Source organism: Nerophis lumbriciformis, linkage group LG28, assembly GCF_033978685.3.
Source record: "Nerophis lumbriciformis linkage group LG28, RoL_Nlum_v2.1, whole genome shotgun sequence".
NCBI lineage: Eukaryota > Metazoa > Chordata > Actinopteri > Syngnathiformes > Syngnathidae > Nerophis > Nerophis lumbriciformis.
Window position 1 is genome coordinate 4440917 of NC_084575.2, and position 21771 is coordinate 4462687.

Consider the following 21771-nt stretch of genomic DNA (forward strand, 5'->3'; position numbering starts at 1 on the left):
ACTGAAACTTTTACTGGGATTTTATTATAGAAACAAGTCTTGCTTTTCTTTTACTGTGAAACAGAAATTGGTGGAAACAACCTTTTTACCTGTTATTGACTATGGAGATGTGTTGTACATGAATGCTACTGCTGGTTGTCCCCACAAGCTGGATAGTGTGTACCACGGGGCACTGAGATTCATCACCAATTTACTCACCATTGTGTGTTATACTCAATGGTTAACTTACTCACCATTGCGTGTTATACTCAATGGTTAACTTACTCACCATTGTGTGTTATACTCAATGGTTAACTTACTCACCATTGTGTGTTATACTCAATGGTTAACTGGACATCTGTATGTTCTCGGCGCCTCAATCATTGGTATATGTTCATCGACAAAACCATTCTGGGTATCACCCCATCTTATCTGTCTTGTATTTTTACAAAGAAACAAGGAAGTCACAGTCTTCGTTCAATGAATGTTCTGCAGTTTGTCGTCCCCAAAGTAAGAACTGAACTGGGCAAGAAAGCATTTAGGTTTTCAGCAGCGAAGGCTTGGAATAACCTACAATCCAATATTCAACTTCAAACCCTTGTTACATTAAATGAGTTTAAAGCTTCTGTGAAAGGATTGCAGTCTACCTTGTCTGTATGCACATGTGTTATGTCAGCAAGTTTTAATGTTGTACATTTGATGTTTTAAGTGTTGTTTACTGTTTTTAATGTAACCTTGCTGCTGCCCTCTTGGCCAGGTCTCCCTTGGAAAATAAATATTTGATCTCAATGGGATTTTACCTGCTTAAATAAAAACTAAATAAAAACTAAATAATAAAAATCACTGAATATTACACACTGCAAACTTCCTGAGAGCCAACAAACATAGTAAAACATCACTTACTGTACAAGGTCTGCTGTCACTATGACGCAGACTGATAGAATGTCGTTATATTTCCATTTAGATGAAGAATGATTCATAATCGTCGCACGGAAAAGGGGGGTGACGTCAAGTGTCTTTTTGTGTCGTTCGCCATTGCTGGGTCTAAATTGGCTGTCAAACGATATCAACTTGTCAGAGTACATCCTCATCCTTCTGCTATCCAGGTGAGAGGCACGATTCATGATCTGGAATAATCTTTTACCAGCACCGAGGTGAGAAAGGAGCTCACCCACAAAATGCAAATGGAGTATTGTTGGCACTTTTTGGATGTTTATAGAGGACCTCCCATTGGCTTATTTACATTTATGAGTTAGAATGTGATTTTAAAACAATATATATCAACCATCATGTCTTTTATAATGATTGTGAACGATAGAAAAATTCCCCCAAAAGTGCAGTTCCCCTCTAAATTCCAATGATTAGATTTAAGACTTGAAGTGTATGAGCATGAAGTGATGAAGCCTACTTGGATGAGTCTTCTAAGACAAAGTGAACAGTCCAGTTGTGATGGATTGAATGCCCTGAGAATAAAATGATATGTGCTTACTTGGACTGTGATGAAGCTGTGAGGACTCAGGTGCTTTGTCTTCATGCTCTTCAGTCTTCACAGAGACAACAGTCAGTGGAAACTTGCTGACATCATCCTCCTCCTGCCCTACAACACACTCTCCCTCCTCTTCCTCTTTCATGTGTGGATCCTCCTCTTCCTCTTTAATGTGGGTGGGCTGTGGATCCTCCTCTTCCTCTTTAATGTAGGTGGGCTGTGGATCATCCTCTTCCTCTTTAATGTGAAGGGGCTGTTGAACGTCTGTTGGGTAAATAAGTCAATAAGATAAAGAGAGAATAGAAATAGTTTTGGACTGACACTATTAACACAATGACATTATTTGTGTTCTTTTATGTGTTGTTTTAAAAATGTGTAACAAAACAACCAATAAAAACACGGGAAATACTTCCTTTTGTCCCAGCCACTAAAATTAATTCAAAAGTGAGTACAAAAACAGACTTGGAAATTTGATGAGGAGCAAGTTTTTTTATAAGTACAAGGCAGCATTGATTGAGGCATTCTTAACTTTACACTAACTGATATAATGTGTGTAAATATTTTATTCTGTATACAGTCTATGACACCTAAACTTGATCTTTAAACCTAACCATATTTTTTTAATGACATAGTCATCACCATAACTTCAATATCATGGTAATAAAAAAAATCTAATTCCAAAATCATTTAAAAAAAACATTCATGGTATGTTTTTGTCATCATGCAGAATACTTTTTTGTGGTCATTTTGTTGGCTAGGCCAAAACAAACTTTTGCCAAAACATGTTTTACTATGTGCTGTTTTATGGAGTATATCCATCAACAATTCCTCTTTAGGAATTGGAGACCATCTACGACACGCTGACAGAAAGCAAGCCACCTTTATGTTCTTTTAATAATTCATGTGTTGACTACTTTGGTTACTGAAAATAAATGTTTACTTTCACTTATTGTTGCATGTAAGTCAGAATCAGGAAGTGAAATTATAACATTAATTAGATTTCATTACAGTATAACATGTATTTGGTGAGTGTGTGAGTTTTAAATAATACAATTCAATCAAATATTAACATACTACTCAAAGATACATACCGATGATACTTTGTTTGGCATAAGATTTGAGCAGATGAAAACGTTTGCAAGCATCACCGAACTAGCTTAAAGTAGACCTGAAAGGAACTCCTTACTGTAAACTAGGCAATGCTGCCTCCCGCTGTCTAAAGGAGGAAGTGCACCTCACTGTTGAATTCCAAAGTGAACTTAAACACTGGTTTTACATATATCATCGATAAATTCAACAAACAAGACTGAACAATCTGCTTATTTTCTATTTTAACATGTTCTATCTACACTTCTGTTAAAATGTAATAATCACTTATTCTTCTGTTGTTTGGATACTATACATTATTTTTGGATGATACCACAAATTTGGGTATCAAACTGATACCAAGTAGTAACAGGATCATACATTGGTCATATTCAAAGTCTTCATGTGTCCAGGGACGTATTGCCTGAGTTTATAAACATAATATACATGTTTAAAAAACGAAAGAAGATGTGATGCCAAAAAAAATTGATGTAATCATAGTAGTAGTACTTTTTAGAGGCGGAATAGTACCGAATATGATTAATTAGTATCGCAATACTATATGAATGCTGGTATACCGTACAACCCTAGTTCTTACACAGTAGGATCACCCGGCTGGTGGGTAGAAATACACTTACGACTCTAACACAAGCACTCATTTAACCCCACTTTGACTACAGAGTTCATGTTTGGTACCGTGCCTTACAAGCCCTGAAAAACAAACTCCAGACAACCCAAAACAAAATGATTGGGCTTCTACTCAACCGTCCATCTCGGGCTCACCTTTCAGCCAACCATTTCCTTAAAGTGGGGAGGCTCTTGGTAGGTGACAGAGTACATCTTCTTGCAGTTGGTACAAGATACACCATACCACTAAAATACCCATGTACCTGTCTAGATACTTCAAAATATATTGACCATTATAACACCAGAGGTAGTTGTACAAGTCACATTCAACCCAGATCTCACTCCAAAAAAGGTTCTAATTAGTTTGCCTGCTATACCGCCAACATGTGGAACTCCCTATCAATAGCCATAAAGGAGTGGAAATCCTTTACTTCCTTCAAAGCAGCTTTGACAAGACATTACAGGTTGTGGCTACTCGTAACTGGGAATATACAAAGCCTTTTGCTGCAATTTTCTTGCAGTATTGTTGTCTTTTTGCTACTTTCTACATACTTTGTGTTCTATCTGTGTGAGTGAACAAATATTTCAACTGAAACCATCCCAGGCTTTCTTGTAGCAGTGAATGTGTACCGTGATGAAAATGTAGCCTTTCCTATGCAAACTTCTCATAACTCCTTCAATCAATCAATCACACATTGTTACAAACTGAGAGGAACATCAACCTCAAACTGTCTCGTTTTCATGAAGAATCTAAATGAAAGCATTGCATCATCCCCACAAGATAAAGCATCTATTGAAGAAAAGTGTTAATAATGAAATATAAAGTTAGTAAAGATGTGAGAGTAAGAAGTAAACAAAGCTGTTGTGTGTAACACAACTTGACGTTTCTTGAAAACAGCGTCCAGTAGTTGATTGTTCTCTTTCGTTCTAGAAAGTTCCGCCTGGTAATCTGCTATCGTTCTTTCGCACATTTTCACACAATCACAAAACTTTACACTCACATGTTCACACAATCACAACACTTTACACTCACATTTGATCTCTACTTAGCGATGTGTTGATAACATCCGTTGTTAGCAGCTAACAAGCTAAGCTAGCTAAACTTGCTAGCACGATAAGGTTCTCGCTCACCGAGACGGGTTTTTTCCTGAATTACAGACTCAAAGATGTATTTTATACGACATACATTTTTACAAACTGGAGAACAAATAATAAGACTGACTTATTAGCGTCCTTCTGGCTTCTTTCTGCATCAATGTGCTTTCACGACAGTTGGCACGCTTGACGTTACAAGACGGTTCTGCTCTCGTCTATGACTGCTCTGCTCTCGCGAGATGTGTCATGCGCAGAAGACTCAAAGCTTTGTAGTAAATCAGGAGCGTGATCACTTTTTGATTTTCTACATTTATTTTGCATTATTGACTTTGTTAAAACTGTTGTTTGTAATAAAATGATTAATTTTATTATTTTGTTGTAATTGTTACATTAACTAAAATGATGTGTATATTGTTGTATTATTCACCAATAAAACGATACATTTTAGTCCTGTGTTTTATTCTGATGATAATGAAAAATTAGGTAAAAGGCAAAGTGATAAGTGAAACTAAGCTACTGCCTCTCGCCTACACGTCAATTTATCGTGTGGTAGCCAAAAGTCACCAGTAGATGGCAGTGCAATATTGTAAAGTCCTACATATAGAATACATATATTGAAATGTTGCTGGTCATATTAATAAAACGCTAAATCCTTTATTTTTGACAAAATACCTCTAGTAGTGATACAAATGTGCTCTGGCAAAATAATCGTATTTCCTTTGTTTGGCTTGAAAGAAGCTATGAAAATAAACATGACAAAAAATGAGTAGTTCTCAGGAAGAAAAAAAGGTTGTAGATGATGTGAAAGGACCAAATCCTCTGTTTAAGAATAATACGAATAATAATAATCAATGTTATTTATAAGGTGCCTTTCTAGAGACGATACAAACATTACAACATTGAACAATATAAAACAGAAAATGTCAGTTTAGACAAGAAACTAGAAATAGCTGAAATTAAAGTGAATAAGCATTCTGGAATAAGTGTGTTCTTGATTTGAAAAGGCTAAATGAGTTCATATTGTGGAAGTCTTGCTGTTCCAAAAATATGGAGGGTCAAATTGGACAAAATTAAACAATTGATTGATTGAAATAAATACATCTTTAAATAATTACTTAATATGATAATTCATTACAAATGAATTTAAATACATAAATGTATTTTATCTTTCAAACTCAGCCATCAAAGTCAGTGGGCGGGTTCTAATATCTGATTGGTTCCACCGACCAGAGAGAATAGCGGTTGATATCTTCGTCCGAAAGTGAGGAAATTGTGACATCTTTGTAACTGTTTTGGACTTAAGTTTGCTTGTTATCTGTATGTGGTATATAAGTTCCTGTCCTGTGCCCATATTTGGTATTTTTCACTTCCTCGTGCTGTTCACAGGCTTCCACACCAACTGCCTGATATGCAAACGGGACAAACCTGTACCATGTTGCCAATCAATCTCTTATTTCAGTCCAGATTGTCATACAGACAGCGTCGGATCTCTGCTTCGCATACACGTGTTGTTTCCGGTACAAAATGAATCTCTTTGCGCATTTACTTCTGCACTCGCCTTCTTTTGTTTTCCCCCACTCCTTTTGTGGTTGAGTTTTCTGTTCTTTTCTTCCCTTCATGTGAGTGCACCTTTTGTTTGTATTAAATAATATTATTTTACTCAGCGTCTGCCTCCCGTCTCTGCATCCTTGGGGTCTCGTTCGTCACTAAGCTGCATTCCAGCTCCTGACAGAAATAACTGTATTAAATTCCTCTACTTTATTTCCTACATGCTGTGGGTCAGCATAGGTCTTACTTGCACATGTTCCACATCTACCAGCAACTCCCCAGAAAGTATTAAAAAGTATGTCCTTCTAAGACGTCATGTTTTCAAATACTTTTAAAGTTCCAAAGATATGAAGATATGACGGGGTGAGGTTGTGGATATTCAAGAAATACACAACGCACTTACCCGTGTAACAAATTATCCAAGGAGCGGAACCTTAAACGATGGGTTAGTGTGGCTGACACTGGGCTTAAGCTGAATAATTGTTTGTTTAAGGAGTTATCCGGCTTAATGTAGACAGGGCCTGACTTTGCCTGTGACCTTTGCTAAATTAATTTTGTCAAATCTTTTAAGGAAGTCCTGGCCTCTGACTGTTCAATGGCAGAATATATATATATATATATATATATATATATATATATATATATATATATATAAATATATATATATATATAAATACATCCATTTTCTACCGCTTGTCCCTTTATATATGTGTGTGTATATATATATATATATATATATATATATATATATATATATATATATATATATATATATATATATATATATATATATATGCAGGGCTCACATTTAACCACGGAAACCGTGGCATTTTCCGTGACCACCCTTGTGACTTGCCATAATGCCCGAAAAAATTGACCGGCATTTAAGGCAAGAACATGCCGTGACCACCCTTGACTTTTTACTTATTAATGGACTATGGATGTAACAATAAACGGTATAATGATACACAGCGGTGAAATTCCAGATGTTTAGTAACACGTTTACATTTTTAATGACCGAAAAACTGTGATTTATCAACGCACTTTACGCAACTGCTTACTTCCTGAATACTGAAGCGCCGCAGCGTCTGCTCATGCTCACTAGAGTCGTACGGCTCGGGAGACATGGCGGTGACTTCATGGACTTTATTTTGAAAATGTTCCCTCCGAGCTAACGGAGCCGATCTCTTCGTTTCACTTCATTGCAATGGCTTCTACTTCCATGGAGTGTCGGTGTGCGATTAAGAGCACAATGCTGTTGGAGGAGAACAATATTTGATGTTGCACTTTCATTTTGAACCTGAAGCTAGCGTCCTTCCGTCAGCTGCTGGGACTGAGAGTTAGCATGCAGCAGGTGATGTGTGGGGAACCTTGTCACAACTTCTTTATAAAGTCTGTAGTTTGTTTACTGGGATGCTCACTCCTCCTTTATTTAACTGCTTTCTTTGTTAATGTTCCAATAACATCAATACTAGCTCAAATGTTTTGTCATCTCATCCAATTGATCGCTGGCTGAGTTGTCGGTGAGGCACAAAGATTGTGTGTTGGATGTGAGAGGTGTCACTCTTTATTTTTGTTGGCCAAACTGTTGTACTGAAGTACATGGTTGTTGTTGAAGAACAAAGATTGTTTATTAGACTTAATTTTCATTATTCAAACTGCTTTATGTTTTATACACCATGTTTTTTTTACATTACTTGTGGGGTTTTTTTCATTTCACAAAGTAATTACTTTAATAACCATTCATGTCACACAGCATTTTGTTCATGTTATATTGTGTATAAATAATTCCTATACAACATATTTCTGCTCAAACTCTCAATGGATCTGTCCTGATACAGCATGTACTTGTACACACATTAGTACATGTAAATGTACATCACTTAAACAATACTTCTCTCTATGAAAATGTAAAACTAGAGATAAAGGCATCATGTAATAACAATTCTGACGTGCTGATACTATTAATGAACAAAAACACAAATATTTGTCTTTAAATATATAGATCCAGAAACTACAGCCTTTTTATGAGATATTACAAATGACATGATGTTCACACCAACACTGTTTTACCAAACAATGAATAATCATGATTAATAATCAAGATATCAAAATTGATACAAATAATCTTAATTATTATTTTGCCCATTAATGTGCAGTCCTAGGTGTAAGACTAGATCTTATACATGAACACTACTTGTATCTATATGGACAAAAAGTGCAGTTACATCTTATATCCACAAGGTGCCATCTTACAAATTGTTCACATTTATTTGTATATATTTATATTATTATTTTGTTTCTGCCATATGACTTTGTTTATAATGCTTGTGTTGCTTTCAGATGCACATTCAACTTTCTACTTGAGGAACATATATATATTTTGACCCAGTTTGTGTTTTAAAAAAACAAACTAAAACTTGGTAAAAGGATTTCAGTATAAGTAGTTTTTGAAAATGTTGAGCACATTTAAAATGACCGCGATAATAATGATAACCGTGATAATTGTGGTCACAATAACCGTGATACATATTCATACCGTGACATCCTTATAATGGACAATTGTAACGTAATTGTTTCCTCGAATAAATTGATAAAAATACATTTTTTCTTACATTTTCAACTGTTTTAAGACATTGCATAATTAACATTAATCAGTATAAACAACATGGCGCAGCCATTTTGGAAGCATGTGTCAAAGTTTAACCGACAACGAGAACAGCCGAGTTGTTGTAAGATTTTCCCAGAGATACACTAGTTGCATCAGGGTCTGGAAGGACATCAGGTGTTCCCTGAACTTAGGTCAGGCACATGCACCCTAGACTGGCCAGGTAGGCCGGCGTAATTGGACACTATGCTCACTTTATATATATATATATATATATATATATATATATATATATATATATATATATATATATATATATATATATTATTATTTTTTTTTTTTTAATATATATATATATATATATATATATATATATATATATATATATATATACACACACACACATATATATATATATATATATATATATATTATATATATATATATATATACACATATATATACACATACACATACATATATATATATATATACACACACATATATATATATATACACATACATATATATTGATATATATATATATACACATATATATATATATATATATATATATATACATATATACATATATATATATATATACATATATATATATATACATATATATATATACATTTATATATATATACACACACATACATATATATTGATATATATATATATACACATATATATATATATATATATATATATATATATATACACATATATATATATATATATATATATATATATATATATATACATATACATATATATATAAATATATATATATATATATATATATATACATATACATATATATATAAATATATATATATATATATACATATACATATACATATATATATAAATATATATATATATATATATATATATATATATATATATATATATATATATATATATATATATATATAGCCCCTGCCTTGAAAGACCATAATAACAAGCTAGTCATTGATTTTTAGTTTTCGTTTAAGCAAGTTGCAAACAAGAGACTTAAATGTTTGCGGTCACTGTGATTATATTATACATTAAAATGTCATGTTCTTGTTATTAGTCAATATAAAGTTATTAAAGATGTGAGAGTAAGAAGTCAACAAACCTGTTCTGTGTAACACAACTTGATGTTTCTTGAAAACAGCGTCCTTTAGTAGCTTGTTCTGCTCCTTTGTTCTAGAAAGTTCCGCCTCGTATTCTGCTATCGTTCTTTCTAACACTACAAATATTTCTTCAACGGCAGCAGTTAGTCGCTGATCCACCAACGCTCTCAACATGTGTAATGTAGACATTTTCACACAATCACAACACTTTACTCTCACACTTGATCTCTACTTAGCGATGTGTTGATAACTTCTGTTAGCAGCTAACAAGCTAAGCTAACTAGCGAGCTAAGCTAACTAACAAGCAAAGATAGCAGGAGAAGCAGCAAAGTGCTTCTAGCGCATCGAGACGATTTTATCCTTAAATAAAGACTCAAAGATGTATTTTATACGACGTAAATATGTCAAACTGGAGAACAAATAATAAGACTGACTTATTAGCGTCCTTCTGGCTTATTTCTGCGTCGATGTGCTTTCACGACAGTTGGCACGCTTGACGTTACAAGACGGTTCTGCTCTCGTCTATGACTGCTCTGCTCTCGCGAGAAGTGTCATGCGCAGAAGACTCAAAGCTTTGTAGTAAATCAGGAGCGTGATCACTTTTTGATTTTCTACATTTATTTTGCATTATTGACTTTGTTAAAACTGTTGATTGGAATAAAATGAATAGTTTGTAGTAATTGTTACATGAACTAAAATTATGTATATATTGTTGTATTATTCTCCAATAAAACGATAAATTTTGGTCCTGTGTTTTATTCTGATGATTATGAAAAATGAGGTAAAAGGCAAAGTGAAAGTGAAACTAAACTAGTGCCTTTTGCCTACACGTCAATTTATGGTGCGGTAGCCAAAAGTCACCAGTAGATGGCAGTACAGAATTGTAAAGTCCTACATATAGTACCATTGAAATGTTGCTGCTCATATTAATAAAACACTAAATCCTTTATTTTTGACAAAATACCTCTAGTAGTGATACAAATGTGCTCTGGCAAAATAATCTTATTTCCTTTGTTTGGCTTGAAAGAAGCTATGAAAATAAACATGACAAAAAATGAGTAAATCTCCGCCATTTTATTTTATTTTTTTTAAATTCTCAGGAAGAAAAAAAGGTTGTAGATGATGTGAAAGGACCAAATCCTCTGTTTAATAATAATACGAATAATAATAATCAATGTTATTTATAAGGTGCCTTTCTAGAGACGATACAAACATTACAACATTGAACAATATAAAACAGAAAATGTCAGTTTAGACAAGAAACTAGAAATACCTGAAATAAAAGTGAATAAGCATTCTGGAATAAGTGTGTTCTTGATTTGAAAAGGCTAAATGAGTCCATATTGTGGAAGTCTTATATGCAAACCCCGTTTCCATATGAGTTGAGAAATTGTGTTAGATGTAAAAAAAAAAAAAACGGAATACAATGATTTGCAAATCCTTTTCAACCCATATTCAATTGAATGCACTACAAAGACATAATATTTGATGTTCAAACTCATAAACTTTATTTTTTTTTTGCAAATAATAAGTTAGAATTTCATGGCTGCAACACGTGCCAAAGTAGTTGGGAAAGGGCATGTTCACCACTGTGTTACATGGCCTTTCCTTTTAACAACACTCAGTAAACGTTTGGGAACTGAGGAGACACATTTTTGAAGCTTCTCAGGTGGAATTCTTTCCCATTCTTGCTTGATGTACAGCTTAAGTTGTTCAACAGTCCGGGGGTCTCCGTTGTGCTATTTTAGGCTTCATAATGCGCCACACATTTTCAATGGGAGACAGGTCTGGACTACAGGCAGGCCAGTCTAGTACCCGCACTCTTTTACTATGAAGCCACGTTGATGTAACACGTGGCTTGGCATTGTCTTGCTGAAATAAGCAGGGGCGTCCATGGTAACGTTGCTTGGATGGCAACATATGTTGCTCCAAAACCTGTATGTACCTTTCAGCATTAATGGTGCCTTCACAGATGTGTAAGTTACCCATGTCTTGGGCACTAATACACCCCCATACCATCACACATGCTGCCTTTTACACTTTGCGCCTATAACAATCCGGATGGTTCTTTTCCTCTTTGGTCCGGAGGACACGACGTCCACAGTTTCATTAATGAGCTCAGGCCCAGCGAAGCCGACGGTGTTTCTGGGTGTTGTTGATAAACGGTTTTTGCCTTGCATAGGAGAGTTTTAACTTGCACTTGCAGATGTAGCAACCAACTGTAGTTACTGACAGTGGGTTTCTGAAGTGTTCCTGAGCCCATGTGGTGATATCCTTTACACACTGATGTCGCTTGTTGATGCAGTACAGCCTGAGGGATCCAAGGTCACGGGCTTAGCTGCTTACGTGCAGTGATTTCTCCAGATTCTCTGAACCCTTTGATGATATTACGGACCGTCGATGGTGAAATCCCTAAATTCCTTGCAGTAGCTGGTTGAGAAAGGTTTTTCTTAAACTGTTCAACAATTTTGTCTCATGCATTTGTTGCCAAAGTGGGGACCCTCGCCCCATCCTTGTTTGTGAATGACTGAGCATTTCATGGAATCTACTTTTATACCCAATCATGGCACCCACCTGTTCCCAATTTGCCTGTTCACCTGTGGGATGTTCCAAATAAGTGTTTGATGAGCATTCCTCAACTTTATCAGTATTTATTGCCACCTTTCCCAACTTCTTTGTCACGTGTTGCTGGCATCAAATTCTAAAGTTAATGATTATTTGCACACACAAAAAAAAGTTTATCAGTTTGAACATCAAATATGTTGTCTTTGTAGCATATTCAACTGAATATGGGTTGAAAATGGTTTGCAAATCATTGTATTCCGTTTATATTTACATCAAACACAATTTCCCAACTCATATGGAAACGGGGTTTGTATATATATATATATATATATATATATATATATATATATATATATATATATATACATTTATATAAATATATATATATATATATATATATATACATACATACATATATATATATATATATATATATATACATATATATATATATATATATATATATACACATATATATATATATATATATATGTGTATATATATATATATATATATATGTATATATATATATATATATATATATATGTATGTATGTATATATATATATATATATATATATATTTATATAAATGTATATATATATATATATATATATATATATATGTATATGTATATATATATATATATATATATATATATATATATATATATATATATATATATATGTCTTAATAAGGTTAGCCAAAAAATAGTGCTCGATACCGTAGTAGAGCGCAATATATGTATGTGTGACCGTCAACTTCCTTGATGTCACTTTCAACCTGAGAAATAACAGCTACCAACCATTCACGAAACCCAACACAACACTCCAATACGTGCACCATGACAGCAACCACCCACCCACCACCACGAAAAGAATACCTACCGGAATTAATAAAAGGCTATCGATGCTGTCATCTAGCAAAGCTGAATTTGACCAAGCAACCCCCCCGTACCAAAAAGCCCTTGATGAAAGCGGATACAATTTCACCCTCACCTATGAACCCACGCCAGGAAACCAACCAAAAAAGAACAGAAAACGAAACGACATCATCTGGTACAACCCCCCATACAGCAAAAACGTCTCAACTAACATTGGACGCAAATTCCTCAATCTGATTGACAAACACTTTCCCAAAGACAACACCCTAAGAAAAGTATTCAACAAGAACAACATTAAATTGAGCTACAGCTGTATGAACAATATACGACAAATTATCTCAAACCACAACAAAACAATTGCAAATGAGCCGTCGGCCCCCGGACAGAGCGACTCCAAAACCAACAAAGGCTGCAACTGCCGAAAGAAACCTGATTGCCCTCTCAACGGGGGGTGCTTACAAACATCAGTTGTCTACCAATCTAAGGCAACACGCAAGGACATTAACACATCCGACACATATGTAGGATTAACCGAGGGAGAGTTCAAAACCAGATGGAACAATCACAAGGCTTCTTTCAGGAACCAAAACCTGCGGAATACCACAGAACTCAGCAAACACATTTGGGACCTCAAAGACAATAATGTTGAATATTCAATAACATGGCAAATTCTTGCATCCAGCACACCTTACAATAGTGGTAATAAAAGATGCAACCTATGCTTGAAAGAGAAACTGTTTATTATTTACCATCCAGACCTGTCATCCCTCAACAAGCGCAGCGAAATTGTAACAGCATGCCGCCACAGACGGAAACACCTCCTAGGTAACACATGAGCCAATCACCACGCCCCTACGCCAGCCTGTACCCACCCACTCTGTGCCCTATATAAACCATGGTATGTGAATGCTCCCATTAAAATCTCCTGATGATTGAAGGAACCCCCTCATGAAACAGGCCTGTAGAGATGAAATAGTCTTGTGATTTTTTTTTTCTTTTTTTTCCCCCCCACACATACATATATATATATATATATATACATATATATATATATATATATATATACACACACATACATATATACATATATATATTTCTGCTTCACACAAATGTAATTACAGACACCATTTTTTTACACACACACACAACTCTTACACACAGACTGTGTTACACTTGCACACATCTGAATACGCACACACAACTCTTACACACAGATTGTGTCACACATGCACACATCTGAATACGCACACACAACTCTTACACACAGATTGTGTTACACATGCACACATCTGAATACGCACACACAACTCTTTCACACAGATTGTGTTACACATGCACACATCTGAATACGCACAAACAACTCTTACACACAAACTGTGTTACACATGCACACATCTGAATACGCACACACAACTCTTACACACAGATTGTGTTACACATGCACACATCTGACTACACACACACACACAACTCTTAAACACAGATTGTGTTACACATGCACACATCTGAATACGCACACACAACTCTTACACACACACTAAGTTACACATGCACACATCTGAATACAAACACTCAACTCTTACACACAGATTGTGTTACACATGCACACATCTGAATACGCACACACAACTCTTACACACAGATTGTGTTACACATGCACACATCTGAATACGCACACACAACTCTTACACACAGATTGTGTTACACATGCACACATCTGAATATGCACACACAACTCTTACACACAGATTGTGTTACACATGCACACATCTGAATACGCACAAACAACTCTTACACACAAACTGTGTTACACATGCACACATCTGAATACGTACACACAACTCTTACACACAGATTGTGATACACATGCACACATCTGACTACACACACACACACAACTCTTAAACACAGATTGTGTTACACATGCACACATCTGAATACGCACACACAACTCTTACACACACACTAAGTTACACATGCACACATCCGAATACAAACACTCAACTCTTACACACAGATTGTGTTACACATGCACACATCTGAATACGCACACACAACTCTTACACACAGATTGTGTTACACATGCACACATCTGAATACGCACACACAACTCTTACACACAGATTGTGTTACACATGCACACATCTGAATATGCACACACAACTCTTACACACAGATTGTGTTACACATGCACACATCTGAATACGCACACACAACTCTTACACACAGATAATGTTACACATGCACACATCTGAATACGCACACACAACTCTTTCACAGCACAAACCTAGCAAAATGTCACATGTACAAAGAAAGCCAATCGAGGAAATACAAACATATTTTTTCCTGATAATAATAATAATAATGGATTCGATTTTATGTAGCGCTTTTCTATTATTAGATACTTAAAGTGCTCAGAGAAGTGAGAAGCCATCATTCATTCACACCTGATGGTGGTGGTAAGCTACTTTCATCATTCATTCACACCTGGTGGTGGTTGTAAGCTACTTTCATCATTCATTCACACCTGTTGGTGGTGGTAAGCTACTTTCATCATTCATTCACACCTGGTGGTGGTAATAGACCAAAAGGTGAACCAGGAAAAAGTGGCTAGAAAGTGATTTCGGTTCCCACGTCTGGGCACTACTCTTGTTTTGCATTTTTGCATAGACAATGTCATTGTGGACATTAGGTTAAAAGTTCTCCGCAAAATATCTGGGTTTTTTTTAGAGCCATAAATGTACAAAAATAGGAATTACAAAAAACTAAAATCTTATGCAGCTGTTTTTTCTTGTAAATGTATTTACATTCATTCTGGAAACAGAATCTCTCTCACAAATGGACATTAATACATATACCTAACATTTGAGACAAGTATTTTAGCATTGGTATACTTTCATTTCAATTGAAACCATGAAACATACAAAAAAATGAAAAAACTTTTCAAAATAAGTGAATAGCAACCTGTACAATTGAACATACACATGGTACATTTTGCTAAACAATGATGTTTTATACATTCAACATTTCAGTAGATACTGTGTTTTAGAGGAAGTCAAAAATAAAATAAAATATAGAACACTTTGGCCCAAAATGGCTGACATCAATCAAAATATCGAATAATGCCGAAAAATGGAAATACAACAAAAAGTGCATTACAGTTTAGAATGTGTACACAAAATGATACAAAACAATATTTACATGAACACAACAATGTGTTGATGTCACAGCAGGTCTTGAGTATTTTTTTAAATAAATGTTTTTATTATTTTGTCTTAACTTTGCACATTGTTAAAGCCATATCTCAAGAATTATTTGATAGATTTTCCTCAAATTTGGCACAAACTCAAACTATGATTATTATATTTTTTTAGGTCAAGTGCACTGTAACCTCACATTCTCTTTTTAAAGTATTTAACTTAAGTAACTAAAAGAAAATAAATAGTAAAATACTCTGAGGGATTTTTCTCATATGTGGCAAAAACTCTTGATTAGAGAACTAACTGATTAAGTGTGACTTTGCATATTCTGAAGGAGGGAGACATTGTTCATCTCTTAGCTATCACTATCATCACAGCCATCTTCCCATGTGCTTTTATCCTCTGTTTCCATGGAAATATTGGCACAATTTTGGCAGCGACACAAATGAGTACAGGAAAGTCTTGCAGACATACAGGAACATCTTCCTGTCTCACATTTGCTCTGCTTGCAGCTGCAGTGGACTACCTTTAACACACTATCAGGGGCAGGATTTGTAGTCATCCATGTCACTTTGAACTCAATGTGCCATCCATTGCCATTGGGTGAAGGGACAGACATTACACCTTTGAGAGAATGTCTCATGAAGCACAATGTCCTAGTCCACTCAGCAGTGAGGAACCTGTTAAATGCCCAATACTTAGACCAAGACATAATGATTTGGGTGTCTGCCTCCGACCTTTAGATGCAAGATACATAATGTCTTGACAAACAGATATCACTTTTAGGTTGACATCTTGTGGAATATCAACATAACAGGCTAATGTTGGTTCCTCTGTTGCACCTACAATCCAAGCAATAACATTGTACAGTTCAAGTGGCACAACAGATTTTGCATTTAAATCATGTGATGTGGGTGGCCAGGGGCACGTCATACCGGGAGAGTCACATAGTAGCTGCTTCAATATCAGCGCTGCACTATAAAGTGTTCTCGGTAGTTTGTGTTGTTCTTGCCATGTGTTCAGTGTCACTTTCACCTTGGCTTACTCCGGTTGACTCAGTTGTGTCTGCACCTGATGGATGAGGTAGCCTGTCTTTCAGCTTATCTGCAGACAATGTCTCAACAAAAAGCAGTTGGCAGATGTTGCGCTTGAACACCAGTTGGGGAAAGTCCAGAGTCAGCCTTCTCTTTAATTGATCCTGCCTGCAACATAAGAACACAGGGAAAGAGGAGCACAAGGGTGTAAATAAAGATATATTCATAAGTATTAGTAGTTTAAATATATGATCAAAGACTTTTTTTAAATTATGTATTATTATTTTGATATTTTTGTTAGAATAATTATGTATATATTATCACACTTACTTTAGTATGCTTAAAGTCCGTTGCTTTAGTTATTTAGCTATTGTGCTCAAGTTGGACTTTTTCTAATGTGAGCAAGGGCAAATACTTCTTGTCTGAGGGGTGGCCTCAGCTGTAGATGTTATCTTTGTTTGAGCCCGCCAACAGCCAAGGACTTCAACCGACTTCAGCGAAGATGGGATGACGGCACACGGACGAGGCAGAGACTTCAAGGACCTCAACAAGATAAGATTCCAACACGCAGACAAAGCGGTGATGGGGCGAAAGCACAAGGCCCCCAGAACATTCCGTCACGTATCGCGCGTCCTGGACCTGCTTTGCATAAAATATGTGACCACTCCTTTTAGAGGCAACCTTAGTATTGCTGACTGTGGAACTCCTGAATAAAAAGAGGGATGCAAGAGCTGGACCTTAGAGCGTAGGGCGAGACTGTGACTAAGGGTCCAGCTCCATGCGTTCTCCCCATGAGCTAAATTGAACTCTGTCTCTGATTGATTCCTTGCTTCGTAGGGCGAGACTGTGACTAAGGGTCCGGCTCCATGCGTTCTCCTCATGAGCTATATTGAACTCTGTCTCTGATTGATTCCTTGCTTCTTGTCTGATTAATAGATGTCATCAGTGTTTGAACCTGACAATTTTCCAGCATAAAAGTGTTTTACATCGCTGCCAAAATAAGCTTCTGTTTTTACGGCGTGGCAAAGTTGGGAGAGTGGCCGTGCCAGCAATCTGAAGGTTACTGGTTCAATCTCCACTTTCTACCATCCTAGTCACGTCCGTTGTGTCCTTGAGCAAGACACTTCACCCTTGCTCCTGATGAGCCTGGTTAGCACCGTGCATGGCAGCTCCCGCCATCAGTGTGTGAATGTATGAATGTGTGTGTGTGAATGGGTGAATGTGGAAATTGTCACGGCCAGGACGCATTGGAATGCAGCCTCATCCTTGCTCTCTAATTGTCTCACCTCGGGACACGCCCACGGCCGCGCACATCCAGGGACGCGCCGTGCGCATCTCTGCCCTGCAGCAGCCACCAGCTGCAATCATTCACCGGCAATCAGTGCACCTGCATGTGATGATCAAGCTGCCTTCATAAGCCTGCACAACCTGGCAGGCTGGGGCCGGAATATAGTCTTCTGTTGGCGTACAGTAAGTCACGATCCTGCTTGATGCAATCCTGCTCTCTCTGGGTTTTGCCCCTCCGTGTTCTCAGTGTGTTTTCTTGTGTCGTCCCCGCAGTACCCTCCGTCGTCTTGAAAGTGAGCTGTGCGTCTCACTTTTCCCCAGATTACCCTCTGGACTCTGACTGCCTCCCTCGATCCCTGACTTCCCTGGCTTTGGACTCTGACCTGTAGACTTCTCTCTCCCCTGGACTTCCTCGTCTCTTGACAACATTTGGTAACACACCTCAGCTAAATACTTCACATAGTCTGTCACCCATTCCCTTTTGGATCTAGTTCACACTCCATTTCCTTAGTTATATTACTATTGTTTGATTATTATATATATAGTTAAATATATAATAAATACATAGAGCTAAAATAGCCCTCTAGTGTCTGTTGCCGCTACCTTCCCCTGCAAACCATAGCAGAAATAGTGTCAAAGCGCTTTGAGTTCCTTAAAAAAAAAGGTAGAAAAGCGCTATACAAGTACAACCCATTTACCATTTACCTGTAGTTTGAAGCCTCACAATCTTCATGTTTTTGCACCGTATTTAAAAACATTGGTCGTAGCTGCTTCATTCTCAGCACCTCCTGATTAACAATTACCGTATTTTCCGCACTATTAGCCGCACCTAAAAACCACAAATTTTCTCAAAAGCTGACAGTGCGGCTTATAACTCGGTGCGCTTTATATATGGATTAATATTAAGATTCATTTTCATAAAGTTTAGGTCTCGCAACTACGGTAAACAGCCGTCATCTTTTTTCCCGGTAGAAGAGGAAGCGCTTCTTCTTCTACGGTAAGCAACCGCCAAGGTAAGCACCCGCCCCCATAGAAGAGGAAGCGCTTCTTCTTCTACTGTAAGCAACCACCAAGGTAAGCACCCGCCCCCGTAGAAGAAGAAGCGCGCGGATATTACGTTTCATTTTATTTGTGTGTTTACATCTGTAAAGACCACAAAATGGCTCCTATTAAGAGACACGCGTACAACGCAGAATTCAAACTCAAGGCAATAAGTCACGCAGTAGAACACGGAAATAGAGCAGCAGCAAGAGAATTGAACATAAATGAATCAATGGTGCGTAGGTAGAGGAAGCAACAAGATGACCTGCGCCACTAAGACAGGGAGACAGCGCCGGACGACATACGCCAACATCTGCCAGTGGATTGTAAATGCCTGGGCGGATATATCGGTCTCAACTGTGGTCCGAGCTTTCCGGAAGGCAGGATTCACGGAACTGCTGGACAACAACAGCAACATTGACTCTGATGACTTCGACGAGACGGAGCCGGCCATTTTGGATGCCGTATTCGCCCAACTTGTTAATTCAGACACTGAAGAAGAATTCGAGGGATTTATGGATGAGGAATAATTTCAGAAAGTGAGCTTTAAATGTTTATTTTGTGTGTTGTGTGACATTAACGTTCGAGCAACGTTGAGTTATTGATGTTGCTATTGCTCTGCACTAATTTGAGTGTTACTATTTTTGTGATTGCACATTTGCACATCACATTTTGGGGGTGAACAGAGTTGTTAGAACGCTGGTTTGTAATATATTATTAAAGTTTGACTGACCTATCTGACTGTTTTTTTGACATTCCCTTTAGCGCAGCGTAGGCGCGGCTTATAACCCGGGGCGGCTTATAGGTGAACAAAGTTTTGAAATATGCCATTCATTGAAGGTGCGGCTAATAACCCGGGGCGGCTTATAGTGCGGAAAATACGGTATCCTTTGGCGGATGATCCTCTCGCAGAATATGTTGTAGCTGGCATCAAAGGTTGCTTCACTTCTGAAAAGAAACACACACACACACACACACACACACACACACACACACACACACACACACACACACACACACACACACACACACACACACACACACACACACACACACACACACACACACACACACACACATGTAATATGTGCCAAAAGGTATGCAGTCAAGATTGTAGCTACATACAAACAGCCTTTACAAGTGCATCTAAAACAAATGTAATATCATGGAAAAGTCCATTCAAAAAGTGATTTATTCTATATTCATTTCATAATTATTGACACTGTATCTGTCATGCATCTATAATATGAATTGTAATGTATAGTGTGTATATAATTGATAAAGCAATTTAATAACTCACACTTCTTCATCTGTGGTTCCAGTAAGTGTTACATCAGACTTTGTCCTGAAGCTGGTCTACTGTCTGGAACAGGACTTGTGGTAGCGCACCTCCATGGCCACACAGTCTCTGTCTTCAATATGCTGTCTTGCTTTATCCTGGCAGCGTTCATCAACTGGCCTAAAAATAAAAGATGATGAGGTGGCGACTTGTCCAGGGTGTTCCCCGCCTTCCGCCCGATTGTAGCTGAGATAGGCTCCAGCGCCCCCGCAACCCCGAAGGGAATAAGCGGTAGAAAATGGATGGATGGATGGATGGATGGATGGAAATGGTTTGTACAAACCCTGTTTCCATATGAGTTGTGAAATTGTGTTAGATGTAAATATAAACGGAATACAATGATTTGCAAATCATTTTCAACCCAAATTCAGTTGAATATGCTACAAAGACAACATATTTGATGTTCAAACTGATAAACATTTTTTTTTTTTTTTTGCAAATAATCATTAACTTTAGAATTTGATGGCAGCAACACGTGACAAAGAAGTTGGGAAAGGTGGCAATAAATACTGATAAAGTTGAGGAATGCTCATCAAACACTTATTTGGAACATCCCACAGGTGAACAGGCAAATTGGGAACAGGTGGGTGCCATGATTGGGTATAAAAGTAGATTCAATGAATAGCTCAGTGATTCACAAACAAGGATGGGGCGAGGGTCACCACTTTGTCAACAAATGCCTGAGCAAATTGTTGAACAGTTTAAGAAAAACCTTTCTCAACCAGCTATTGCAAGGAATTTAGGGATTTCACCATCTACGGTCCATAATATCATCAAAGGGTTCAGAGAATCTGGAGAAATCACTGCACGTAAGCAGCTAAGCCCGTGACCTTCGATCCCTCAGGCTGTACTGCATCAACAAGCGAC

General features: G+C 36.9%; 1 protein-coding gene across 1 annotated transcript in view; it reads right to left on the reverse strand.

Annotated features, from left to right (window-relative positions):
- LOC140680121 (uncharacterized) overlaps positions 1-10037 on the reverse strand; it is a 1112395-nt gene extending 1102358 nt beyond the window's left edge. The window contains exon 1 of the mRNA XM_072916471.1: positions 9559-10037. Within this exon, the coding sequence (XP_072772572.1) occupies positions 9559-9745 (187 nt within the window). The 5' untranslated portion in view covers positions 9746-10037. The remainder of the gene's footprint in view (positions 1-9558) is intronic.
- Positions 10038-21771: the final 11734 nt, after the last annotated feature.